The sequence below is a fragment of the Alosa alosa genome, chromosome 2 (assembly GCF_017589495.1).
Source record: "Alosa alosa isolate M-15738 ecotype Scorff River chromosome 2, AALO_Geno_1.1, whole genome shotgun sequence".
Taxonomy (NCBI): Eukaryota; Metazoa; Chordata; class Actinopteri; order Clupeiformes; family Clupeidae; genus Alosa; species Alosa alosa.
In genome coordinates, this window is record NC_063190.1 from 2,936,770 (window position 1) to 2,964,202 (window position 27,433).

Below are 27,433 nucleotides of genomic sequence, written 5' to 3' on the forward strand. Positions count from 1 at the left end.
AGACACACAACAAGTATGCGGCAGAAAGCACAACAATCACTATGGTCCTAAATGTTATTGCAGCAAACGTTGTTAGTTGCAACTTTAACACAAAATTCTGCATATGCAAATCCAGTATGTTTTATGTTAGTTAATTTACGGCACCGTGAGTTCCTTTGTTACAACCTTTACGCAAGTTGCTGAAACAAGTCTCACTGCCATGGCGGAACACGGAGCACATTTAACGACCGCATCATCAGATGAAAGACCTTCGATATTTGAAGTTTTAGCGCAGGATTCCTTGATGAGCGCAGTCAAGCCTGCCTTGCAACACGCCGTCAAGGTAACTAACACTGATTCAAAGATTTACACTATAGCCTATGGATGGCCTATCTGAGTCATCCTACTAACCTAAGCTAAATCACTTGTGCATCATTCAATAGACCTTGACAATGCAAACATGCAGTGTAATTGTCTTTGTCTAACTCGCATAACGTCATAGTGAATGCCATTCTCAGGGCCTGAGCTATATTTGTTTTAAAATGTACATGTCATTAATGCAGATCCTTGCAGAGTCCAACCCCACTCGATATGGAGTCCTTTGGAGGAGGTTTGATGAGATCTACGCCCTCTTGGATCTGCTTTTGCAGCACCATTTTCTTTCTCGTTCCAGTGCTTCCTTCTCTGAGAACTTCTACGGTCTGAAGCGAGTGCTGACCTCTGATCCCACCCGGCCTGCACACTTTGGCCTCAGACGCAAGCAACACCTGCGGTCTCTATTGCTCCTGGCACTCCTGCCTTACCTGCGTGCCAAAGTGGAGAAGATATTAGCTCGTCAGAGGGATGAGGACGATTTCTCCATACGGCTGCCCCAGTCCCTTACTCAGAAGATGTACAGGGCCTTCCTGGTCGCCTATCCTTTCGTCAGTATGGCTTGGGACGGCTGGGTGTTTTGTCAGCAGTTGCTGTATGTGTTTGGCCGAACACGCACACATTCACCCTTACTGTGGATGGCCGGGGTCAAACTGGCACACCTCACAGCACATGACATCCAAAGCCTGGATCTGAAGCCAAGCAGCCCCATTGGCACAAACCCAAGGTAATGTGGAAGTTGGGGAAAGATGGATGTTTCTTTGTGATCTTTGGCCACCTATTCAGTTCATGCCTGTTGGCCTGTTGTAACTTGTGAGGTGTTGATCAGACCATTCCTTTTCTCAAGTCAGTAAATCAATCAGAGAGAAAGTATTTTTCAAAGTGCAGCACAGTGCTTACAAACAACCTGACAAAATGATCATATACTGTATTAATAATATTTCTTTGCCTTCTACTTTCTAGTGTTGGTGAAAAAATGCAGCGGATATTGTCCTCGGTCGTCGGTGGTGTGGCCATGTCCCTTTCCACTGGTCTGTCCCTGGGGGTTTTCTTTCTTCAGTTCTTGGAGTGGTGGTACTCCTCAGAGAACCAGAGCACTGTGAAATCATTGACCACTCTCCCCACGCCACCTCCCCCTGTGCACCTCGATGACCAAGCAGCGCCGGGCATTCTCAGCAAACTCTGCCCCCTCTGCCGAAAAGTCCGTGCCAACGATACCGCTCTGTCCACGTCTGGTTTTGTGTTCTGCTATCGGTGCATATACATGTATGTCAAGGCCAATCAGAAGTGTCCCCTAACTGGCTATCCCTCTGGAGTGCAACATCTCATCAAGATCTATTCATCTGAATGCTAGATTCATGTCTACAATTCAGTTGTATGGTATTTTAATAAGTATTATTCGAATAGAAACCTCAAATGAATGCCTTTAACAGACTGATTCAAAATAATTTGAAACCTTAGATTTTTGAATTTTCAAATTGAAATGTTAACTGTTAATCTTTTTTTAATTCACAATACTAGGACAACTCATCACATTCCCTCGTTGATCAGCTCTCAGTGTTTTTGCCTTAACACCGCTCCTATGGAGAACATATTTTCATATGTGGCGATATTAACGGACCTTGTGGACCATTAGTGGACCTTGGCAACATGGACAAATTCTAGATTATTCTAGATTGTAGGCTAGATTTAGACCATTAGGGTACTAAAAACAGGTTACAAAACTATGCCAAGTAGTTACATGGGAACCCATTTCTCCACTGGGAGAAATGGGTTTCACTCTTTACAGGTACATACTTCGCAGGTTCAGTTTCTACTCATCATGGACACAAAATGGCACTGTTAATTCATTTACACCACAATTGAGGAATGTTAACAATAAAGTAATAATGTGTATATATACAGGAAAATGTTTTTAATGTTTTAATAAAAAAATATTTTATAAAACTACAACTATTACCAGTACTGCATTTTTGGAGTAGTAGTTTTAAAATGATAGTATTTTTACTGCCATCTAGTCAACACTGAATGGCAGTCTTGCCAGTATTATATACGGAGGCTTGATAACCCAAATGCCATATAAGTAGTTGTGTGAATGCTGTGAAAACACTTAACTTGGAGTAATGGTCCCTGCGGTGTGCTCAGAGCATCTACTGGAACATGTCCGTCTACTAAATATGACGGATGAGGTCAATGAACCACATCTCCATCTTTTTTTAAATGTCACATCAACTATATTTGGCCTGGGCAGTCCTCTGGGAGAGTTCTTCAGTGAGCAGGGAGAGTTTAAATGGTTTGAATGTCCCAGAAGAACACTGGGAAAATGTGTTTTGTCTCCGAAGCAGTCTGCAAAATCAGTTCGTTTCACAAATAGGCTTTCAGCAAGTATAAATGCAAATGCGTGGGGAGATGAAAGCATAACTGGATAAGAAATATTAAAAGAACATATTTTGCATTCCCTTTCCACAGAAGCCAGATTACTGGTAATAAAAAGTACATTATTATATGAAGAGTTTGGTACCAAAACGCTATATCCTCCATTTAGATACATTTTCATAAATATTTTTTTTACAATTTGTTTTCCAAGTAATTTCAGTAGTATTGTAATTGGGTATTGTTACTCAATCAAAACAACACAACTGCAGTTGTATTGATATTACCTGAAATACACAATTAAATAACATCACTTTTTAATATTTTTTAAAATGGAGATATAGCGTTTTGGAGCCAAACTCTTCATATGCTTTACATGGTTCAGTCTCAAGATTTCAGCTGGGTTTTAGGGCAGACTGAACATGCTCACAATCATTACCACATCTAAAATCTATCTGATTGATTAAAAGAAAATTAACCAGTAGGGTCACTTTACACAGCCTGCATTTAATTTAAGCTCAGATTAGACTTTCAGATTTTTATTTTTTAAGACCTTATAGCAGGTACTCCGATAACCTTTTTTTAGATTACATTTTATCCGTCACAAGATTTGATGAAATGTACCACTTAAAACGCTCAAAGCATACTGCTTAATTCAAACATGCTTCATGTCTATAAATAAAGCAGTTAATGAAGACCGACACAGTGAATAGTTGTCCCAGCACCCCTTCCTCATTTTATACAAAGTTGATCCTCTTAAGATAACAAGTGTTCTGCTTTTTTAACCATGGGGCATTTCAGTGTCACAGAGAGTTGAGTGTCTTGTCAGTCATCTGGCGCAGGCCCACAAGAGCTCTTAACAGCACTCGTGAAAATACATTTAACAAGCTCACCGTGACATGTTTAAATGTCTGAAAAAAACATGTTCTGTCTGACGTGAAAATATTCAGAAATGCTAGTCATTTGAGGAATGGAAGGCTGCTTGATTAGTCTGTGATAGTCTGGTCCCTTCTAGAACATTACAGGGCTTTGAGAGAGGCACTAGAACATGTCTGTTTGGGACCCAGGGAGGTGGTGGGCTGGCTAGATTATGAGGTTGCCAGTAAGGTCAGAGAACAGAAGGAGACTGTTGCTAATTGTGGCAGCAGAGCTTGTCCCACTGTTTTCCCAACAACATAAAAGTTCAAATTAAAACAATTTTTCCATCAAAAAAAGACCTGTAAGGTGTGGGGTCACTGAAGTTGACCATTTATTGCATTTTTGGCTAAAAACACCATTGATACAAACATCACAGCTGAAAATAAACAAAATACAGTGTTTATTGAACATAACTTAACAGACAGCAATAGACAATACAGAAAAAAGGCATGCGGCATCACAATTCATTATTAGGTTGACTCAGAAAACAGGAAGCCTACACAGAGCAAAAGTACTGCTTTCTTCTGTTGCATTCAATATTAAAAAAGGCCTAACGTTACAGCATAGTAAAACTGACGAGTCATTTTCCTCAACAAAGAAAAGTGCAAGTAGTCCTCCATAAGCACAGTAAATTACCTTTCATTTGGTCAGTCACCTTATTGGCACTTTGAGGGCACAAATGCACCATGTGGTTAAAGAGCTGAACTTATTTCATGACAGGCATAGAGAGAACCCAGTATAGAAATTGCTCTGCACCTTTCCAATTGGCTAATTTTGGTTATTTTATCATTCTTACAATATGATTCATGAGGCAACACATTGGGACACAGTTTATGTCCAACTGCTCTACAAGTACACTTGTCCATTTTCTCACCTTAGTCATATAAGGTAGGCAAATGGCTGGTCAAATAATTTTGGAATGTCTTCCTCACATCTTCCTATTAGATTCCTTTCACTTGGCCACATTAATAAGATTTAGCAGTTAGCCTATTTACATGACCTGGCAAAGGCTCTCTTTCAGCCATACCCAAACATCATCTATTATCATAATGTAAATATAACAAACTGACTATGTTTTTTAGCCGTAATTAATTTGCCCCTCCTGGGCATTCACTTATTGTATTATCAGCCGCAGTACACAAACTTCCATAAAAAGTCATGGCACAAAGCATATTTGACCCTGGTTGTTATGCGGAGTCTCTTCTAGTAAAAGCAATTCCAATGCAACTATTCATACTCCTCCAACATTCACTGGGCAACAACAACCACAAAAGAAACGTTGAAAGAAACCCTGATGAAACATTCTAGAAGTTTGTGCTTGACAACACATAAAGCAAAAATATATATAAAAAAACGAAACAAAAAACAAACATGTAATCCGATGCTGTGACAGACTATGTAACATCCATTTGAAAAGATACAAACATTAAATGTGTGCAAAAATGTGGTAGGCCCATCCAAGAAAGGAAGGTTCCTTGATATTATTAGTTTGCTCTTGCTGCCATTTTAAGTGGTGCTCACAGGGTGGCATTTGGCATTCCATATGAGGGAACAGAGCATTTGGGGAAAGTATAGTAATAGAAAAATGAGTACATAGCTAGCTTGAAATAATTGATTAGCACAATTTGACATTAAAACTGGGATGCGGAGACAAACACTGCAGGAATTGCAAAGGGTGGGACCGAACAAGAACATGGGCACAATCACTATTGACCTTTCAACAAATGAACTGAATTAGCTTATGATATGCCTGCTTAAACAACAGGATTCATTTGCATAATGCTTGGCAGTGCTCTCAAACACAGCCTCGGTCATCAGATGAGCAGAATTAGGAATTTCCATACTCTTTTTTTCCTCCTGCAACGCTTCCTGGATATCAAAATGGAAGTGCTACCTCACCAGTGAATGAAACATTACACTACAGTATTATGCACTATCTACTAAAGAACAAACCCTGAATTTGGGTTTATCAGGCAAAATACCATCAATTGGTGATCAGTAGAATGATCAACAACTGAAGGCTTTGAAATAGGATGCAAAAAGGTTGAGTAAGCGGTGGCACAACACAGATGCAGAAAATACATCAGAACCAGAAAGAAAGGTCAGATAGCCCTTGATGTAAACTGTAAACGTCCATCAAATGAAGTTTAAAAAAATATACATATGTCCTCCAAGACCTCACACAAGTAGCATGGGTAAACTCATGTGGACACACGGCACGGTTCCACAAAACATAACAGAGTGCAGTGCATTCAAAAGAATATACTGCAGGCATAGTGGGGATTACTTGAACCAGCCCAGGCGTAGGGGAGGCAGACTGAGGCGCTAGAGAAGGCGAAGGATAAAGAACAGGAAATGACCGCGGGCACGAAAGAGGCCAATCAGAGCCCTGACCTCAGACCGCCTGCAGGCCTCTCTCTTGGCCGTCCAACTGCACTTTGATCTTGTGGAGCTCCTCGATCTCTATATGGTGGCGGTCAGTCTTGTGGCGGACCAGCGAGCGGTAGAAGTGGATGGTGAAGATGACGAAGATGAAGCCCACAGGCACCATGATGATGGTGGAGGCCAGCGCCGCCTCCCAGCCGATGTAGTGTGTCTGCTGCGGCGCCGTGCTGGTGCAGTTGTGCTTGCAGAGCTTGGCGTCCACGGGCAGGAACTTGATCCAGCACAGCAGCACCACCTCGGCCAGGAAGAGCAGGATGCCCAGGGCCGTGGAGAAGCCCCAGGCCAGCTCGATGTAATGGTGCATGCGCTCGTGCGGCGACTCGCTCACAGAGTTGAGGTTGTGGATGTTGCTGACCGCCTCCACATTGGGCAGGATGCAGGTGCTGATGAGCAGGGCAAAGAGGTGGACCGCCACCAGCACGGTGGTGCACACGCTGAAGGCGATTAGCAGGAAACGCGGGTAGTTGTACTGCATTTCAAGCTGCACCTCAACCATGGCCACCTGCAAATAAGGTCAGGAAGCCATGAAGACCACAGGTGTCTAGGAAATCCACACAAGTGCTGGATTTGTATAAAAGCAGACCTAAACAGCAACACCATACAGCAAGAGCTCTGAAAATACTGAGTTACAAATTCCAGGTATACCCCATGTTGCTATACAAAATTACTTTTAAAAAATGCTTGCTTTTTAAAGATTGTTGTTAAACAAGACTAACCATGGCAAAACCAGACAGCAATGCAGAAGTGCGACTTGAGGCTTTCAGCTTGGCCCTGCTGAGATAGAGCTTCCTCCAAGACAATGCCTGGACGGAGTGGTGATTTGATGTTACCAGCTCAAGATAGCTGCGGCGGACCCAGTCTCGATAATCCATTCCTCCACCATCCTGAAGTCTTTCTGAGGCACCTGGAGCTGGGGAGCCCATTGGTACATTCAGCTCACTGCTCATGGCAACTAGGGGAGACATCAATCGCAATTCGTTAACCAAAGGAATTCCCTTGTGGACAAAAATGGCCACGTCATGGAGGATCGCCACCAACAATTCGACAGTGGAAATGTTATACACATGACAATGTCAAGGTGGGTTTTGCTGAACATTGATGGCTACACTTACCTGGCTGGGCTTCCCCTGTTTTAGGTGTGTTGTTTTTCATTACATATCTACAGTGAACAGGGAAAGGGAAGTTGCGTGACATTCAAAATATACGCTGTCTATCCAAGGCTAACAATTAGACATTTCAATTTACATATTAAATCAGGAAACGATAGGCAGAGGGCGACTAGCCACAGCTTCTAAGCGTCGCAAGTTCTCAAGCGAAATTCATATTGACACGTACTAAACCAATATGGCCATCGATATGGAAGAAAACACACTCCATCATCCAAACATTACACAGATAAAGAACAATTCTTTTTGCATATTGTGTACTGATCAATGATTGTACTAGATTATTTTGCGAGCATTTTAATTAATGTCACCAGAGCCAGCGCTGTCGTGGTGCCACGTCAGATTCCTTGCTAACATTAGAAGCTCATTTACCGAGGAAGCTCTAGAGATACGATGCTGTTGGGAAACGACTTAATTATGTCACTTGTTTCCTGTGATGCATTCTCTTGCACAGCATCTGTGGGCCATTGGTTAAATACTACATTTCAGGTTACGACCAAGAGCGCCTCACTACTGTGGCCGATATCATCAGTTAGTATGAATTTAAAATGAACGTCTTGTTCTAGGTAATAACGTTACTAACAACGCCATGATTACTACGTATTCAAAATGGCTCAATTTGAAGCAAGCCTCAACTCGTAAAACAGCAGGAGTCCAGCTGTCTGCATCACATATACTGCTAGCATTTGTTAGCAGCCTAAAAATCGTTGTCAACATATGACATAGGCCTGTCTCCTCAACTCACCTTGAAAAAACACGACTTTCAGCAATTATTTACATCAACGACGACGAGCTAATGCCAGTGAAACTGAGAAAATTCTGAAAAGAAACGTCGGATGCCATGACAAGCAGTGAAATACATTTCCTTAACTTACACCCTCCTCCTAACATCCTCAATGTCACGTGACACGGGTGTGACACGCATCATTTTTTTAATCAAGTTTATAATTTCTCTTTATCGACGTCATTCTTTCACCAACTTTGCTCTTTCAGTTAACAGGTGTGCACCTGACAGATTGAACAAACAGCACAGGCCAAAATTGCGGTTATCATTTTTTGTAAAGGTTATCAATTTGTAACGGATAGGCCTACTGCATAGCCTACCCCTTTGGTTTATGTTAAGCCTTTATAATACTGTAACCAAATATGTAATATGGATTAGTAAATGAAAACAAGACAGTGAATTGCTGTCATTCAGAGTTTAATAATGCCCAAAACAATGGACACGGCCGCTATAGAAAAGCACTCAACAAAATCCAATGTTCCCTGCTACATCATTTACCAAGCGCACGCCACTTACTTGGCCATGTATTAAAGAATAAACTTACGTTTACAAGATTATATTCCTTTGCCATGACCACTGAAACGGTTACTTAAAACTACCGCGTACAGACAGGCCATGCCCGTCAACAAAAGAATCAATCTGGGCATTATTTTCCGCAAGTTTGGCCAGCAGGGGGCAAACTTGTGTAACAAACCACCACTTGTTGACTACATGCAGTCCATGCAACCAACCGAAATAACAAACAAAAAATGGTGTAATCACCATTACATTGATAATGTATGACCTTCCTTAAAAATAAACAAAATCAGAGGCACATAAAAGCTTACTGACACAAATGAAAGGTCCCTGTGGCCGTTTTAATGCAACTACAAGGGCACAATTATCAGGGTGAAAAACAAAAATGAAAGAGTAAAACCCCAGACATAGGAGAGCTTCATGCACTTCTGATGACTCTGATCATTAGAGCATTTTCAAAGAAGCCCATCTCCTAAATTAATAATGAATTGCCCTTTCTGGAATGTGACCTTTTCATACCCACAAAACCCAAGCTTACTGACGACTTAGAAAATCATAATTTAAATATTGACACTCTTGATCCTAGTTGTCTGGAGAAACGGTCACAAAACATGAAAAATGACTACATAAAAAAAAAGAAACAATGCTACACAGATCCTTTTCATGACAAATCCTACGCAGGTTAGGCATCGAGTCAAGCATTAGTTACAGTGCATGAGGCTTTCCTATTTGCCAGCTGTTCTCATAAAGGTACACACATTTATATGGCGGAGAAGGGAGGTCATCAGTTTGACATGGGAGAGGTTATACAGCAGCCCAGGCGATTGAAAAAGTTCATGAGATCTGTCGTAATCCTAAGGCAACTCATCGCTTGCTGAAGTCCAGGCAAGCGGTGTTTCACAGCCTCTGGAGTGTGAGGAGCCCCCCCGTTAAGGCTGAAGGCTGTTTTTGTTTAGTTTTGTTTTTTTCAGTTTAAAAATACAGTGAACGAGAGTATTATAGAACACTTTTCTTGTCCCTCCCACCTCAAGAAAATGCTTTGCATGCTGTGGCAGAGACACGTTATTGAGATACCGAAATCAAAACAAACAACAACAACAAAAGAATGGATAAAGAGCAAGGTGACCCAGAGGCAGGGGGGCAAAGGCTTTGGGCCACGCTGAAACCACTCAGGGCGTTAAGATGGGGTGAAGTGTGCAGACACGAGTCTGACGTGGCCGAGCTCCAACCCTTTCAAGCAAACTGCTGTAACCAGCCCTGTTCGACCGTAGGGGGCAGACGCCCTCCTCTCAGACTCTGAAGCTCTCTCCTTTGCCGTCGATGTGGCGCAGGCGCAAGTAGACGTCTGTGCCGATGCCCTGCATGGACTGGATGGAGAGGGAGCCCCCCAGGTACTCGGCGTAGGCGCGGGAGGTAGGGAGACCGAAGCCAAAGCTGAGGGGCAGCACAGAGGAGCATTAGCCTGAGGTTTCTAATGGTTATGGGATTTTGCAGATGCTTTTGTCCAAAGCGACTTCTCTTGAAATGTTTTACATCCAGAAAATGCATTCAGACAGGATATACACATACATCAGGTATAAACTTTGTACAAGACATGACTAAAACAGCTTGCTCTATAAATGCACAAGATACAAGACTAACACTGCTTCCTCAATAAAAGCACAGTATACACAATGGACTAGAACAGCCTAGTATAGTATAAGCAAAAGATATAAGACAGATGAAAAGACAGACAGAAAGATAGCGTCCTCGTCAAAGCACAAGACATGTTCTTACCCATGCATGGGACCCGACTGAGGCCCGCTGTTGGTGATGTTGTTGAAGAGGTTGCTCATGCGAGGGTCCTGAGCACTGTCCTCTGCGGTACTGAAGTGGTAGTCCATCACCTTCTCCAGGATAGTGTGAGGGATGCCGCCGCCACGGTCAGATATCCTGTACATCGATCACAGCAGACTGGATCACATTCATGTACTCTTTACAGTGGGAGGTCAGCTACACATGTCTACGCTCTCTTAAGGTGATTTCAGCATTTATGACTGCATGTATGCCATCAGTGTTAAATTCTAGATTATATTAGATTAGATTAGATTCAACTTTGTCATTGTGCAGAGTACAAGTACAGAGACAATGAAATGCAGTTTGTGTCAAACCAGAAGTGCAAAAAAGCAGAAAAAGTGCAATGTGATATACAAAGTAGGTGCATAGACAGGACAAAAGATATAGTGCAGTACAGTAGTATACAGAAGGTGGTTTAGAGCAGTGTTTCCCAAACTTTTTTTCTGGGGACCCGCTTTTTTTAAAATGACAGACCATCGCGACCCATCTCACTTCAGATCTAACATGCAACCTGCATGCAATCATATTGTTTTAGGCCACAGGTTCTCAAACTTTTCTTGGGGGTATTCTTGCATGCTACGCAGTCGTCACTCGCATAGTAAGCTGTTCCTATATTTCTAAAGAGAGATGTTGTAGGCTACGTTGCAGACAAATGGATTGGAATGGATGTAAACATAGCAAGTAACTCAAGTCGTTATATTGTAAACGTTTGTTTGTAGGCCGTATACCAAGGCTGTGACAAGCTTTGTTGTAAGAATGTGAAATGAATAAATATCAGGACAAGAGGCTTTCGCGCAATAGTCAAAATATAATGCGCCTTTATTGTAGCCTAGTAGAGTTTGCGAGGTGGAAAACGAGAGGAAAGTGTTTAAAATGTCTATTTAGGCCAAAATAGTAGGCCAATATAATGCACTGTTGAGCGTTTTAAATCCAAAATAATAACGAAAGTGAGGAGGTTGCTATTTACTTTAAAGAGTGCATCTACAATTGAAACTACAGTGTATCTACAGCCTATGACGCAAATTGAATGTCCGGTATACGGAAGTCTGCTTTAGTTGACCAGATTTTGATCGGTCAAGTTGAAGAGCTGGAGTCCGTTAATGTTCGTGCAAAAAGGCTGATTCAAGTCTCTTGCATTTTGCCATGGCAGGCGGCCCTCAGAAATGTTTCATTTTGCGAGTGAGATGTCCACGCTGTCCCCTCTGCGACGCATTTGCCCCCAGCTTCAGAGCTATTCTAAATGCAAAATTGCACAGAGGGACGTGACTGTGGTAAACAAACTATATCCTAATAGTAAACTGATAGCTTTCCTGGCTAAATGGTATAAGTTAGGCCTATTAGACAACATAAATTGACTGGTCGCGAGTCGCGACCCAGTCTTTGGGAAACACTGGTTTAGAGTATAAGAGTATAGAGTAGATACTATCTATCTTTTATTAATTAACTTCGGCCTGACTCTGCCCACTTCAGGCATCTGACTTTGCTCTGGCCAAATATGCTCATCCACAACCATTATCTTTTTCAGGAACATGATCCGACATTTTTGGGCACATCTTTCAAATAATACCAATTGGTGGCCTTGTTATTTAGACTGTTATCATTAAAGGTGCTCTAAGCGATGTTGGGCAACGTCACTTCTGATGACGTTCAAACAAAACAGAGAGCTAGCTCGCTTCTCCCTCCCCCTCCCGTACAATTGAAACTCTCCGTGACACACTTTGTTTACAGTGTGTTCAGGGGACAGGCAGCTAGCGAATAGTGAGGAGATGTTTGCTATGTGACAAAAAATGTTTTAGCCTAAAAAACATGTGACATTGCTCCTTAGAGCACCTTTACAAAACAACAAGGGATACATGAGAGCAGTTGAACCTGAAGAGTCAGGAGAGCAGGGGCTGGGAAAGAAGAGGGCCAAGTAACAGTTCCAGAGGAATGTTCTAAAAATAATATATTAATTAATGCGGCCTGTTTAGTTGTGTTGATATTTTTCTGTTGTGTTATTCCCGTGAGACACTAGACGGGCAGGACCAGGCTAGATATCCAGAGGAGAGGTGAGTAATATGAAGCCATGAAGGTTGTGGTAGTACCAGCAAGAATTTAAAACCACTTTCACCCCTGGCTTGAAGTAGCCTCATTGACAACAGACCCTTCTCAATTGAGAGTGGGTCTGGAAAAGGTTAATTGATTTAGAACTTTCAGCAGGGGTGTAACTAGCAGTGAAATTTAACTTTAATTGGTGCATTAAAAACCAAATCGTTTCAGAAGTTTAGCAATCTTGTAAAAGTTTTAAACACAGTTGTTTACTCAATTCCAAAGAAATACACGTTCAGGTTGGATTAGCAATTGTATTTGCGTGCCCGTGTTTTAGGGACATTAGAAATGGACTTCAATGGCCTCTTGGCTAGACGGACCTTCATAACAAATCCCAAATTTGCCAAAGGTTCTTATGGGTATTCCCAGGCTAGGCTAGAAGTGGTCAATGTTTAAAAATTCAAAAAATCACCCATTAACTATCTGTGGAAAGCTGTGCGAGGAATTACACAGGTGGAGCTTATGCTCTATAATTATGGTCCAATTTGAAGTTTTATCCCTCATCCACTAAGAATGTGCGACAAGAATACATTTCCTTAAATTTCAGATTAAGAAAAGAAATCATCCAATCAACAAGCACAATTCTTTCCTGAAAGAAAAAACATGCTTCCAGTCAGGGACCTCAATAGTAAACAGACAAGGTCAGTGAAAGAGCAAATGTTATAGCGTGGGTAAATTTACACAGCGCAAACAGGGGACCTATACTTCCCCATGCAGGCGTGTTAGTGCCACAAGCTGATTGCGCTTGGAACGCAGAAACAAAAAGTGGTTTCCATGGCATCCTGTCTGCTCCACACATCTGCCACTTCACAGAGAGCCGCCTGGTGTCCCGCTAACGCATTTCAGTGCTTACATTCAGTATGCATGAGGGGGGCTAGCTACTGTACTCACCTGATGACAAAGTCGGTCTCATTGTTAGCAATGGTGATCACAACATCAGGCACATTGTATGGTGTGTCCAGGTGGCTCTCCATGGTGGCTCTGGGAATAACAATTAAAAAGGGTTATGCTCAGATGCTTTGGACTTTGGCACAAGACACTGGTGTGGCTACTGAGCGGTCACAAAAATATTTTTTAATTTGTTTTCTTCTACAATAACACTATCACAATATCAGTCTTTCCTCAGATTTTGAATCTGCTGTGAATGATTTCAGAATGTGTTTAGAATGTGCATGAATGGTTTGTTGCATTGGGATGAGGCCGGTGCATAATACAAAAAAAAAATAACTGCAGACACGTCAGGCAAAAAACTATTAATGCTCTCTTGCACAAGGTAGGACACCAGAGCAATGACATAAAAGTTGAACGTGGCAGAGCAGGGCGCTGGTGCCTGTGCCTTTTGTCTTCTGGGTCACTGTGAGGCTGCTATTCCAGAAGGAACACCACTGGACTCACGCCAAAAAGCTTTTTAAGGCCAAGACCTCCTGCCAAGAACATGGTGTTCAGTTGAGCACAGAAGAAAGACAGAGAGCATATCTTCACTGCCAGGGCTGAGTCAGGATGGCTTTCAAAACGCTCATCAACAGCCTCGTGTTCCCAAAGCAACAGCCTTCCCCTGAGGGGCTAGAGCAACTTCTTTCTGATACAAATCTAATCCACTTTAGTGCTACTCTTAAACACAGAGACACACAAAAAACAGCCATGGGGAACAAGAAATGACTAAGACTGAAAAAGAAACTTCAGACACCATTTGTTCTGCTTCGTGTAAACTTTTGAAGGTTCAAAATAAAAACAAACGCTGTTAAAAGTAGGTCAGAGGTGAGACAAATGTACAGCACAGTTCAAACTTTAGATGAGTGCCATGGAAAATCAAATGACAACACGCATATAGCTACTGCCAAGGATACGGAACACTAGAATGAAATATCTTGAGGTCACTGTGACACGAGCAAAGCAATTCATGTCGGGACATTTTTTGATCTCTGGTTACTTTGACCGTAATAGCAGCAATCATGCAAGCAAGCAAACAAAAGCATGATTCTCAACTGGCTAAACATTAATGTACATGACAGAATACGCACTGATTACCTTGCAGCCAGCCAACCAACAACAACAAAAAAGGGAAACAGTGAATCAAGAATAAAAGGTGCATTGACTAAACAACGGAGAAAAAAAACAGGGAAATAACAATTACAAGATGACAGCAAGTCCTGTCACTCATTGGGGTAACAATTATGTCCAGTCAGCTCACGGCCTTGTCCCTTCACGCCACACTTAGCAGTGACAATAGAATTTTTCCTCCCTTATGGCTGCAATGCCAGTTCTGGCCAACTGGATGAAAGGCTGCCCAACTGGCCACCACCAAATATTTCCAGGCCTTGTGTAACGTGCCCATTAAAGGAGTATTACTGACTGACATCTCATTTTAGTCAGGAACCGACCAGAACCAGTCCGTCAACAACACTGTTCACTCTCTCACGGAGAGACTGATGGATCACAGGTGGAACGTGGGAATTCAGCTCATGCAATGCATTATGTCTACATCCAGCGCACCGAGTTCAAGTCCAGTGTCTTGGCAGTCATCTACTTCATCACCTAATTTAGTGCATCCAAGAGCCCCGCATTACGCAACCAGCTTATATCTGTGCAGAGGATGTTTCTAATTCAAGTTCCCACACAAACATCTTAAATATGTCAGTTTAGTTAATGAATTTAATTCCATTTCATTTGACACCTTTTCAAAATACTATTCCTGCTTATGTGTTGAGCATTACCAATATTGTCAGTGAATGTTAGGCTAGCAGTACTTACAGGCATAATGTACCAAGAATTAACCAAACCGTGACTTCAACACAGAGTGCTGAATCATAATTTTTGTGTACCGGTACACCCCTACCATATAGGGCTTATTTAACATAATGAAAACACAAGGGTTCATATTTACAAGTAATCAATTATACAACAATAAAAACATAATTTCTAAACCTACATTCCATTTCTGCTAACAAATTGTCTTAAATCCTACACACTGTAGCTTTAAGTCAGTTTTAAGACAACTAGCCTATTCTAATGTTGTAAGTTGCTTTGGATAAAAGGGTCTTCTCAATACCATGAACATACACAATTTGGTGGCCCTAAGTGTCCACAGATGCATTAATAGAGGAAGACACAAAGAGGAGCCTTGGCTAGAGGGTGTCGGGAGGGAATGGATTCCTGGAGATGCCAGTACCTCATGGAATTCTTCAGGAGCTCCGGCAGGATGTAGTCGAGGGGCATGGGGATGAATGGGAAGCGGGCCGCCACATGGCCGTTGATGCGGACACGTGGGGAGTTGCCATACTGGTGCTCACAGAGGCGTCTGCAGGGGAGGTAAGGCATGTTGGTAAAGGCAGGCGTGGCGGAGAGGCCCCTCAGGTCAAGACCCCTTACATAAAAATCAAGAGGCATTTCCACGCAAATGGTCTAACTCTGCTTGTGTTATGTAAGCACCAGGAATGTGTAACGAGAGTTCCCCTCCGCGACATGAAATCCTTACTCAAGTTCAAGTTCATTATTGTCCAGAGTCTACAGAGGCAGAAGAACTAACAAGGGTCAAATTAGTCATCCAGTATGTTACATTGCAATGCTAACAGTTGTTTAAAGGATGGTTTAACATGACCCAAGTAATTCAACATAAGACACAGCATAAGAGACAATAAGTCATGCATCAACCATCAATAGCTTCATCTACAGCATTTCAGAACCAAAGGAAAAATTAGGGAAACACTCAGTACTACATGTCCATCTGTATGAACACACCAGTGAGTAGCAAACTAATAAATCAGTGTGCACATGACCGAGCCCTTAAGGAAGAGCAGAGGGGGAATGGCACATGTATGGAGTGTGTTCTTACATAAGCCTTCCTCTGGTCCTGACCCTGGCTTATGTAAGTAGGCGTACAAACAGTCAGTGTGTTACCCCACTCATTACCCAGTGACACTCGACCTCTTAAAAGTGGAGCTACACGCTCAGAGGGACTGGGGAACAGAAGAGCAACAAACTAGTGATTCATTACTAAATTGGTCAAAATTCAGTTGGCTATTTGGTGTTTTGTTTAACGTTGTGAAAGCAGTAGGAGACTGGGGTGTGAGGCCAGTTCACTGGCTGAGCCAGAGACCCCATGACTGGGGTAGAGGTGGGGTGGGTGGTCTGCATTCAGCGCCATTGTTCTAGCGCAGCCAGCCTTTCAGACAGGGCCTGTTTGGAGGGAGTGCAGTGCAGCATGGCTGGAGGACAGCGAGGAGCAGAGAAAAAGAGCTGGGCTTGTCAGCTGCACATTCCTAGAGAGTCTTAGCAGAACAGCATGTGAGTTTGTGCACTTGGTCAGCAGCAGCGAGCTGAACTAATATCTGTTTTAGAAACCCTAGCTGTCAGAGGCTTTCTGGAGATTTCTCTGTGTCCTCCTGTCCATTTCATGTCAAGTCAAATCATTTAGAGTGTCAGCAGTATTAGTAGCAGTAGTTTGAGAAATCTGTACATAACCATAAACATAAAGTGTACAAAATATTTTGAGATTAACTGTATCAGCTGACTGACGCAGAACATAACTGTGATATGGCCCAGCTAGATTGGTCAATATCAACCTTGGCGTAATGGAGCCAAAACAAACATTTCCATCTTAGGTACTTCCGTCTGCGGAGTTGAAAACAAGGTGATACTGTGCAGGTTTTGCTGCAATTCTTTGGTCTTTTCCAATGTGGACAAAAACTTTGAGAAGTGTCATTAAATCCATCTGCCCTCACTGCATGTCACAATCTCAAAAATCCTTCAGTCAATGGAACCTTCCTTTTCTCCATCTAGCCTAAGTAGTTTACCATTGACAAACCTGATAAGTAGTGATAAGACAGCGGTGATAAGCTCAGAGGTGGTGCTATGGTGACAAAGCTAGACTGAGCCCAGAACAGACGCTTATCACTGGCCACTGGCTGGAAGGACAATCAAACAGTCACTGAGGAGGAAGTCAAGCCTGATCTACAGCAGTGCAGGGGAAAGAGGACACTCACCGGGCAAAATCCACCCACTTCTCAATTATCTTTTTGGGGGACAGTCGTCGACAGATGATCCCCACAAAATCAGGCTGAAATAGAAACAAGAACCATGTGCCACAAAGCCACTGGCCAACACTATAGCAGATGGACAAAACACACAACTTACACACACATGAGGATAATGAAACATCAAAATAAAATATTCCTGAACTCAGAAACAAGCTAAGAGAAAGAGTAAGCATTCGCTGGGTTAGAGTTTCAGAGCCAGAGTTATCTCCTGGAGTGGCGCCAGAGGTTACCATTGCCCATTTTAACATTGTATATGACCTAGTGGAGGGGAGCTCTGCTGGCAAGCCAGTTCACTGGCCATGATTTTGATATGACTGCGGAGTCATGCAATAGTATCTGGGACCCTACTCTCATGTTTATATATAGACTGTATAACTGGGTCATAGAAAAATATTGGTGGCCTACTTGGCTGGACTTACCAGCCACTTACATCACTGAAGCAGGTGGCAAGGGCTACAAAATGAGCCGTTCATTTCCAAGGTGAAACACCAGGCACTAAAAACTGATTTGCAGTAGAATCTGCATGCGTTTTTAATGTTATATGCAGGCAGTCTCACAAGTAAAGGCCAAGGAGAGGCTGTTACAGGGATGCTACACCAGGCACGTAACTGAAGTCATTCGCGGAGCGTCTGTTCAAGCGCAATAATTCGCTTCCATCGTAGTCAATGGAAATGGCTACACCAGATGCGATAGCGGCGCGTACGTTTGAAAAAATTAGACCAGTCTTCTAATACTATTTTTATTCTCTGCGAGCAGAGCGCTTCAGCCGCGGGCCTGGTGTAGCCCGGGCCTAAGAGGAACGAAGCATGAAGCAGAGAGTGCAGCATCACATGCTGGAGCGCAACTTACGTTATCCTCATGCAGGGCGAGGTGGTGCGTGGCCAACATACGGATCCCCAGGCGAGAGGTCAGAGTGGTGTCTAAGAAATTACGGACCAGGTTCTCATCCTGGCAGAAACCAAAACAACAAAGACAGACTTCAGATATCAGACACACACAAAAACAGACTTCATATATCAGATTTCAGACACACACAAGAAGCCAGTTCACCCAAACAAAGCACGGAGGAACACCAAACTAACGGCCTCACCTGGATGTGCTTACGGCACTCCCTGAAGCCCTCGGCCAGCATGGTGACCACATCTTTGTGGTCGTCAAGCAGCTGCTGCACAAGTTTACTGTAACGAGCCTCTGTCTCTTGGTCCTTGATCTACCACATAGAAGGAAACGGAGAGAAGGAAACAGTAAAAAGCCTGAGTTACTGTAAGTAGAAAAGTATGTTTGACAGAAAAGCCACAAAAACAATACTTTTAGCATACTTCTAGCCAGAAGTAGACTTTCTGAAATACTTTTGTTTTCATTATGATATTTTCATAGCATGCAAATACTATGACCGTCTGAGGCCTGAATGTCTTGTCTAAATGCAGCACATCAGCCAGAACTCTCCATGTCCTGATGTGTGTGCATTATATTTATTCTCTTGTTACAAGGGGACTGACATATACAGTATGTATGTTATATATTTAAATGTCTATTTGAATGTCTAACTAATATATATATATTTAAACTCACCAGTGGAAAGTCACTCAGTACATGGTACGCCCGGATGTATAGTTCATGCTGGAAGAAATAAAGATAAAAAACACTCAAGGTAAATAGGAGTCTCTGCACATTCTAGTAACCCAGGGCCTTAAGACAGCTGGACCTCAGCAGCACCCTCTCATAGACAAGCCCCCTGTTTCTGGCCCCTGCCATAATTCTTGTCCATGTGGCTACGGTTGTCAGCATATTTTGGGATTTCCAGAAAAGAAAAAAAAAGGAAAGGAAAGACAGGCTTGAGCAATACATGCTCATGTGAAACTGGAAGCCGAAGTCACTACTATATCATCATAGTCCATTCCATGGGTTCTTCAAGAAAATGATTTCTTATATATTACTTGGGATTTGGAATTATGTGTTACTTGGGGTTTTTTGCTTATAAACTGATCATTTACTTTTAGAATTATGGGAAAGAATGATTTTTTTGTCCTTTTTCATACCTTTACGTTCCTACATAACTGATTGACTCATCTTCCTTTTCGGTGAAACTGGAAACCCGAAAACTCACCCTACCTAACAACCACAATTCCCTGCGCTGCAATTTAGTTCAAATATGGGTAAAAGTTCACAGACAGACAAGACTTTCAAAAGAGGGTAGTGGGCAGGGCTCCGAACCGGTTCAAGGAACAAAAACGAAAACGAACAGAATTTTACGAGGAGCAGAAACGGAAACGAAAACAAAATGGTCTTCAACTGTTCCGGAACAGAAACGTTATTCTGAAATCCACAAAACCGGTTAATAACGTTTTTTTTTGTTCTCTATATATTTTATAAAATTTCACAAAAAGCATATCCTATGTCCGGGAGACTATTTCGGTTGTCGCGAAAAACAAGCCCGCATCTACACTGTTAATGTGAGCTAACAAGCCGCTATGTAGCCAACTAGGCCTACCCAGAGCCATATAAAGGTAGAGTTGCGACAACTCCATTGACGCCAATGTTCCATTTTTTTCCAACAATGGCAGCTAATGGAAGCCTCAAATAGTTCCCGGAAGTAATAATAGCAGCAGTGCAGTTCCAGCAGTATAGACTGTTTGTAGCCAACATTTCAGACCAGGGCTTGAAAACGAAATTATTTTTCAAACGTTCCGTTCCGAACGGTTCAGGTAGGCCTATGTTTAACGTTTTCGTTCTTGCATGCGTTCCGCCACCAACATATCGGTCCTGAACGGTTGAACATAAAATATCGTTCGTTCTTAAAGTTCCGGCAGTGTTTGGCGGGCCTATCAAGTCTATTTTTGTGAACTTTACCTTAGAATAGACGTACTCATTATTTCCCCTTGATTTAGCCTATACCGTAGCTATGCCCAAAAATAATAAAATCACAGGCGGCATCCAAAAACATTCAGATGGGCTATCCATCCCATAGCCTACAGACTTACTGTAAGCCTAACCTATGCCTATAAATAATTTCTTATCACGATCCTTCACTGGGCTAGTGTCTGCTGTGTTAATATTACTGTGCTGATGCTAAGCTGCAACTCCCTCAAATCTATATAGGTTCTCATGCATATTAGGCTAGCTTTTGCCAATGAAAATGAATGCAACAAAAAAAAAAAAAAAACAGTAGGCATACTGCTGCTAACTGAAGAAAGCGTTTACGTTACTGTAAGGAAATTATTATTATTGTATAACCATTTGTGTAAGCAGAAATATTGTTGCTGAGTTCTAAGAACAGAGTTCAAGTTAAATGTTGTTGTGCTGAGTTCTAAGAACAGAGAGTGCAAGTTAAGTGTGCAGACAGACAGGAACTGCACCCATCTCATGTCTAGCTTTCCAAAAAGCGGGGAGATTTTTTTTTTTTGGTCAGTGTTTATACGAGACTGTGTTTGCATATTTAATATGTTTCATACGCGTGTTTCAACACTGAATTTCGGTCGTTGCTTTTACTTTACCATTACCTTCGCATGCCACTTATGTATCCACCAGCTGCCTGCCTGCAGCCTACTTCCAAAACTCAAAGCTGCTTGCTGTCAGATTTGGTTCGAGGAACAAGTTCAGTGTATCAACAACACTCAATAACAGTTTATGTGATGTGTTAATCAATGAAATTCAACAGCTAGTTCTGGAGGCCATTCATCTAGCCAGCTTCCTTACGACGAGACTCAGGCTGCACCCACTTCCTTATTTGGGTTGCCAGGTTTTAGCCTATGACAAAGCGGTTGAAATTGAAACTAAGTGATCGCGTGTATGTGTAGGGTGTATTTCATACACAATCTGGCAACCTGAATGCATCAATGATTTTTAAAATGAAGTTTGATGGCCATACAAATTACTGGAGTTTTCGGGGAGAAATAACAAAGCGGGAGGGTGCTGGGAGATGACCTTGAAATACTGGGGAAACACGGGAAAAACGGAGTGTTGACAGGTATGCCCTGACTGTGTGTGTGGGGTGGGTGAGGTAAGAGTATGTCACAATGAAGTCGCTATGCCTTGCTTTCTATTTCGGTGTGCATCTGTACAATAAAAGACACAGCTTTTGGGCTGCAGAGTCAGAGACTGATGGTGTGAGGAATTCTTCCTTACATTAGCAGGCTCTTGGTACCAAGTTTGTGGGCAAAGCCATACTACGTGTTGTGGTTCTTGAATGTTGGGGTTAAATTCCCTGACAGTTACCAACAATGTTAACAACAAACTCAGCTTCACTGCTGCAAACAAAGTTGGCTATATGCTTATGCCATATAACTTAACCAGCTAGCCTTGTGATAACAAAATCTTTACCTTTTATTTAGTCCACTGAAAGTTATCCACATATCAAACGATTAAATACACAGTTATGGAGGAATTGTTTTGGGGAAGCAGTTGCACTATCCCACTTTTGCTGCCTTTAAGCCACTTAAATCCATAGCCTAGATGAGCGTTACAACTTGGCGTGATGGTGAAGCTAAATGCCCAAGAAGCGTCCACGTCAAGTTGCCTACTAAGCGCAAAAACTTAATGACAGCTTGTTAGGTGGTGGTGTGCTGCCTAATTGAAATGGGATAGGCAAGTATCTTATATTAGGCTATTACGTGTGGCACATTTATTGGGCTTTTAGCCTCTTTTTTAATTTAGGCCTATTTGATGTTGAACTGATATGACTGAGCAGCAGAAAAGTCATAGTCGATACATCGTTTATTATTATAATTAGGCTCTTGTGATAGCCTACTATTACTTTACTACTATTACTGTTATTATTATTATTATTATTCGGATGAGGCAAAGGAATGTAAATCTCCTAAGAAAAAAATCTCCCGTTTTTGGAAAGCTAGACATGAGATGGGTGCAGTTCCTGTCTGTCTGCACACTTAACTTGTACTCTCTGTTCTTTAACTTGAACTCAGTTCTTAGAACTCAGCAACAATATTTCTGCTTACACAAATGGTTATACAATAATAATAATTTCCTTACAGTAACGTAAACGTTTCTTCAGTTAGCAGCAGTAGGCCTACTGTTTTTTTTTTTTGTTGCATTCATTTTCATTGGCAAAAGCTAGCCTAATATGCATGAGAACCTATATAGATTTGAGGGAGCTGCAGCTTAGCATCAGCACAGTAATATTAACACAGCAGGCACTAGCCCAGTGAAGGATCATTATAAGAAATTAATTTATAGGCATAGGTTAGGCTTACAGTAAGTCTGTAGGCTATGGGATGGATAGCCCATCTGAATGTTTTTGGATGCCGCCTGTGATTTATTATTTTTGGGCATAGCTACGGTATAGGCTAAATCAAGGGGAAATAATGAGTACGTCTATTCTAAGGTAAAGTTCACAAAAATAGACTTGATGAAACTTTTTAAGAACGAGCGATATTTTATGTTCGAACCGGTTCAGGACCGATATGTTGGTGGCGGAACGCATGCAAGAACGAAAACGTTAAACATAGGCCTACCTGAACCGTTCGGAACGGAACGTTTGAAAAATAATTTCGTTTTCAAGCCCTGGTAGTGGGAGGGGAAGGGCTTTCTCCTACACGGTTACAGGCTTTGTAAGAAAAACAACAACTGTGGGAACTTTCTTTTCAACACACACACTTAACCGTGCTCTAACTGGTGCAGCATCTTTGTTCCACCTGACTTCCTCACTCTCAGAAGAAAATACCAAAGAATAATCTAGTAGATTTTGACAGAGAGTTTAAAAACTAGATGTACCGCCGCCCAGTCCAGCACATTTTTTCCACAAAAATAAATCACGCTGAAAGGCCTATATGATTCTGTCTCACTAAATTGCATTATCCACACTCAATTCTCACTGGTATCTGCTAGACAACAAGTACCAAAACATGATTAGTTCATAGATTTCACATGTAAAATTCATTTTATACAACCCCACCTCCATCTTGCCTGTTCATAATTCTGAGAAATTCTTGAAATGTGTGCATGTACATGTTTATGTTATGTGTGTGTGTGTGTGTGTGTGTGTGTGTGTGTGTGTGTGTGTGTGTGTGTGTGTGTGTGTGTGCCTGCGTGTGTGCCTGTGCCTGTGCCTGTGCATGCAAGCGTACATATGTCTACTGTGTGAGTATGTGTCATCAGTATGATTACTGTGAATGTATGTGTGTGTGTGTGTGTATCTGTTTGTGCACATGTGTGCACATGAAATGGGTTAACATGACCCCTGGAGGCAAACATACGGAAAAAAATGGTCATCCTAGGCCCTACAGTTCTCAAGATATTCACAGAGAACTGTGTCTGCCCTACCCTCCTTTCGGGGGGTCCAGTTCAGCGTGGGGGCTACAGATCAAAACGAAAAATGACGGTTCCATGCTATCCATGTGGGGGTACTTGCCCACCAAGTTTTGTGTACCCCGGTCTTTCAGTGTCCCGGGAATCCTTGTTGGTGTACGTCACTAAATGTGCACATAAATGATTTTATTGTAAGGCCCCCCCATGAACGAAAGTACACAAAACTTGGCATGCATTCGGAGGGTGTCATAATGATCCTACACTTTTAATTTCGTGCAGTTTTGACCTTGTCAGCCAGAGATATTGTGATGAAAACACCTAATTTTTTGCTTTTTAATTTTTAACTAGGTGGTGCTCTTCATGAAATAAGTGGTAATGGGATGGGTTGACATGCCCCCTTAAGACCAACATACATAAAAAAAGGTGGACCTCCTAGGCCCTCACGGTTCTCGAGATATTCACAGAAAACTGTCTCCGCCACCTACAGGCCAGTTGGTGTATAGTAACATAAATTAATTTATTGTGTGGCCCCCATGAACGGAATTCCACAAAACTTGGCGTGCATACAGAGGTCATAATGATCCTACACTTCCAATTTAAGTGCAGTTTGACTATGTTAGGTCACAGATACCTTCAATTACAACACCTCATTTTTACTTTTTGTGTTTAACTAGGTGGCTATACATGAAATGAGTGGTTATGGAATGGGTTGACATGCCCCTTGAGATCAACATACAAAAAAAAAAATGGTCCTCCTAAACCCTACGGTTTTGAGATATTCACAGAAAATGTCTACCCTCCTTTCAGGGGGTCCAGTCCAGCGGGGGCTACAGATCAAAACGAAAACGATGGTTCCATGCTATCCATGTGGGGTTACATGCCCACCAAGTTTAGATGTACCCGGTCTTTCAGTGTCCCGGGAATCATTGGACGAAATTTGGGCATCGCGAAAAAGAAAAAAAAGAAAAAAAAAATTAAAAAAAGGGGGAAAAAAAGAAAAATCTGACTAAACCTATATGACCGCCGCTTCGCTGTGCGGCGGTCATAATAAGAGTTAAATGGAGTGTTTCAAATAAGCATTCTTCATAACAGTGCATCACTTTCTGGATGGATATATAAAGACTCTGTTGACTCAGTCAGGAATAGACCATGAGTTGCCAATAACAGTGTTGCAACCATGTTTTGCTCTGATGGTGAGTATCATGTGACCACCTAAAGGCACTCTACAAATGAGCACATCACTTTTTAGGTTTCTAAATGAAACACAATGACAAAAATGTATGGGCAGTGTTTTTCCCTTAAGGATTCTAAAGGATTCTCTTTCACAACATTTATATTATTTTCAAACTATGAATTTACCATCCTTTTCTCCATCAGCATTGTTTGTCAGTACCAAAGTTGTATCTCTGTTCACCTTGACTTGACATCCTCTCGTTGATTCATATCACTACTTCATTAAACATTAGGACTTTCCTCGTCCACTTACCACTTGCAAAATGGTGGGGTTGCAGCCAATAATGAAGGGAAGGCTGCGGAATCCCTTGATGCGGTGTGCAATGCGCACAGGCAATTCTTTCTGCAGGTACTTGGCACTACTCTGGACATACACAAACACAGAAGGACCGCATTAGGCTTTACTCACATCAGCTCCACCATCTCTCTCAAGGTCATATTCAGAGGTAATACATTCAAGTAAACAGGTGATGTGCACATGGGCCGGTCTCTTCAACTGTTCCTTTAGATTGCTAGATAGAACAGCATACAGAATTCTGCATTGAGATGTTTTGATCATTTAATCCCATTTTCTATCATCTTATTACAGATTTGTAAAAAAAAAAAAAAAAAATTTTGTTGTATGTTTCCAAAATAATGGGAGTCCCATGCTTCTCTTTACACTGATGTTTACAACCCCATGTTTTGTCATTAGGAAGCCTGGCTATTTTATCTGTCTCAGCAAATAATGGCACAATAATATAGGTCACCATAACTTTGATTGATAAATAAGATCTTAAAAAGTTTAAAGATAGCATAGCCTTGATAGTTACTGAGGCGCCAAAACATTTTGCTAGTGTTTGTGTTATAAGTGAAGAGCAAGAAGAAGCAACTGTGTGTAATTTACCAGGACATGATGTCCATCTGGAGATTTTCCAGCATACAGCAAGGTGGTTGGAGTAAGTCTGACAGAAGCCTGCAAAGTAGGAAATAAAAAGAAATACATGTTTCAGATGTCGCTTCAACGCAGAGACTTGTTCGTAGTCCCTTAGCATATAGTAGGCAGCCAAAAAATGGTGCCCAAACTGACTGCATGGCATTCGAGTACCCTGAAGGTGGGTAGTCAAGATTTTGACCTTGGTATGACCCAAATGTTTGTAACGTTAGACAGCGTCTCATCGGTACCGCAGATGTCTGGCTCTCAATATTAGACAACTATGTTTATTGTAGCAGCTACAGGTGCATGTTAAATGATAAAACCTTGCATGTTAAATACAATTGAGTTAAGTTACGTTGTTGATGACAAAGTATGAGATGATAGATGACGGTTTGCGTTAATGGCCACATCATGTTCATCAAAACACCATTCATGACATGACAGTCACTTGAAAGTTGACGTTCAGTATTTCTCGCTTGCTATCGACCCAGCTATCGTGCGGAGAGCTAGCAGGGCGACCACTCTTACAAGAAACCTAGTCTAATCAGTTAACTAGCTGACTAGCAAAAACCTGTCTTGTACGTTACTGGAACTGGCTGGTAAGGACGGCTAAGTGACCGTATAAATAAAAGGAAGGGGCCTAACTTTAGCCATAAAGCTAGGTTAACGTAACGTTACAACAATGGCCCCTCGTCAAAGTTTTATCTGATTTCCGGATGAATTAACAGCAACGTTAAGTCTAATCTACTTTGATCTACAACGGTAACATTCGTAATTAAACGTAGTCTAAACCACGTAAACAACACCAATCACATAACTGTATCCGATACTACTCGTTCAGGTCTAATTATGGCTTTGGCTATGATAGCTAGCTACCTAGCATTGCTAATCTAGTGATAGTATTTCGGTGATACCTTACCTTTTCAGCTGAAATGTCGATGGCAGACTGGTTGTAAAACGAAGTAACGGTTTTGGACCTTTCCCTAGCTAGCTCCGTATATCCTTGCATTGAAGACGTGGATCGGAATCTTTCATTTGCTCCATTCCCCACAGTAGGTGGATTGATATTTATTGTTCTAACAAGTAATTGCCTGGACATTGCTGGGTTGGCGACTGTACCACAACCCAGCATCTCGATGGCTCTTGCGGTCACTCGTCGCCGCATTTTGTTATTGATGTTAAGTAGTTTTGATGAGCTGTGCCTGCCGACAACAGTCGTTATCCTTTCCTGAAATGTATCTGCTGCCCATTTACAATGTCATCCCAACTGTAGGCCGTCTCCGTGCACAGAGGCACGTATCAGACTCAAATCACATAGCCAGCAAGCTAACCGAATGATACAGAAGAGAATAAGCATCTGGATAAAGGGTGGGCTAATCGTTGTTTGTCAGGAGAGCCATCTGTGAAGCCATCCAATCAATGTTCGAGGAGGAGGAGAGAGGAAATGACCCTCCCCCTAGCCTAGGACACACTGTTCGCACCGTGCATACACCACAAGTTTGCTTGC

General features: G+C 42.0%; 3 protein-coding genes across 6 annotated transcripts; 1 reads left to right on the forward strand and 2 right to left on the reverse strand.

Moving 5' to 3' along the window:
• Positions 1–198: 198 nt before the first annotated feature.
• pex12 (peroxisomal biogenesis factor 12) lies at positions 199–2,301 on the forward strand. Its single transcript, XM_048270076.1, has 3 exons — positions 199–322; positions 543–1,078; positions 1,315–2,301. Exons 1-3 carry the CDS (start codon positions 200–202, stop codon positions 1,703–1,705), a joined length of 1,050 nt encoding a protein of 349 aa, XP_048126033.1. The 5' UTR covers position 199; the 3' UTR covers positions 1,706–2,301.
• Positions 2,302–3,944: 1,643 nt separating this feature from the next.
• orai2 (ORAI calcium release-activated calcium modulator 2) lies at positions 3,945–8,345 on the reverse strand. 4 transcript variants are annotated; one of them, XM_048228268.1, is made up of 4 exons: positions 7,999–8,345; positions 7,200–7,246; positions 6,804–7,039; positions 3,945–6,589 (listed from the first exon to the last, which is right to left on the reverse strand). In XM_048228268.1, exons 2-4 carry the CDS (start codon positions 7,237–7,239, stop codon positions 6,038–6,040), a joined length of 828 nt encoding a protein of 275 aa, XP_048084225.1. In that variant the 5' UTR covers positions 7,240–7,246; positions 7,999–8,345; the 3' UTR covers positions 3,945–6,037. The 4 variants fall into 4 exon arrangements, with proteins under 4 accessions (XP_048084225.1, XP_048084233.1, XP_048084240.1 ...); XM_048228276.1 differs by lacking the exon at positions 7,999–8,345 and adding an exon at positions 7,626–7,985; XM_048228283.1 differs by lacking the exon at positions 7,200–7,246.
• A 92-nt stretch (positions 8,346–8,437) lies between these two features.
• Positions 8,438–27,300, reverse strand: bckdk (branched chain ketoacid dehydrogenase kinase). The gene is made up of 11 exons (XM_048228251.1): positions 26,846–27,300; positions 25,897–25,965; positions 25,264–25,374; positions 19,086–19,133; positions 18,604–18,723; positions 18,363–18,461; positions 17,460–17,533; positions 15,647–15,775; positions 13,369–13,458; positions 10,330–10,485; positions 8,438–9,987 (listed from the first exon to the last, which is right to left on the reverse strand). The coding sequence occupies exons 1-11, from the start codon at positions 27,089–27,091 to the stop codon at positions 9,843–9,845; spliced, it is 1,287 nt and encodes a 428-aa protein (XP_048084208.1). The 5' UTR covers positions 27,092–27,300; the 3' UTR covers positions 8,438–9,842.
• Between the last annotated feature and the right edge of the window lie 133 nt (positions 27,301–27,433).

What these genes read in the sequence shown, in the direction of transcription:
- bckdk (XM_048228251.1), bottom strand. Translation starts at nt 27,091, where the DNA reads ATGCGGCGACGAGTGACCGCAAGAGCCATCGAGATGCTGGGTTGTGGT. An exon ending in TCGACATTTCAGCTGAAAAG is followed by an intron (nt 25,966 to 26,845) that starts GTAAGGTATCAC and finishes CCTACTTTGCAG; the next exon opens with GCTTCTGTCAGACTTACTCC. An exon ending in TCGCCCTGCATGAGGATAAC is followed by an intron (nt 17,534 to 18,362) that starts GTAAGTTGCGCT and finishes TTTCTATTTCAG; the next exon opens with CCTGATTTTGTGGGGATCAT.
- pex12 (XM_048270076.1), top strand. Translation starts at nt 200, where the DNA reads ATGGCGGAACACGGAGCACATTTAACGACCGCATCATCAGATGAAAGA. An exon ending in CCTTGCAACACGCCGTCAAG is followed by an intron (nt 323 to 542) that starts GTAACTAACACT and finishes TCATTAATGCAG; the next exon opens with ATCCTTGCAGAGTCCAACCC. An exon ending in CCCATTGGCACAAACCCAAG is followed by an intron (nt 1,079 to 1,314) that starts GTAATGTGGAAG and finishes TCTACTTTCTAG; the next exon opens with TGTTGGTGAAAAAATGCAGC.
- orai2 (XM_048228262.1), bottom strand. Translation starts at nt 7,281, where the DNA reads ATGTCACGCAACTTCCCTTTCCCTGTTCACTGTAGATATGTAATGAAA. An exon ending in AACAGGGGAAGCCCAGCCAG is followed by an intron (nt 7,040 to 7,199) that starts GTAAGTGTAGCC and finishes TGTCTCCCCTAG; the next exon opens with TTGCCATGAGCAGTGAGCTG. An exon ending in TGCTGTCTGGTTTTGCCATG is followed by an intron (nt 6,590 to 6,803) that starts GTTAGTCTTGTT and finishes CCTTATTTGCAG; the next exon opens with GTGGCCATGGTTGAGGTGCA.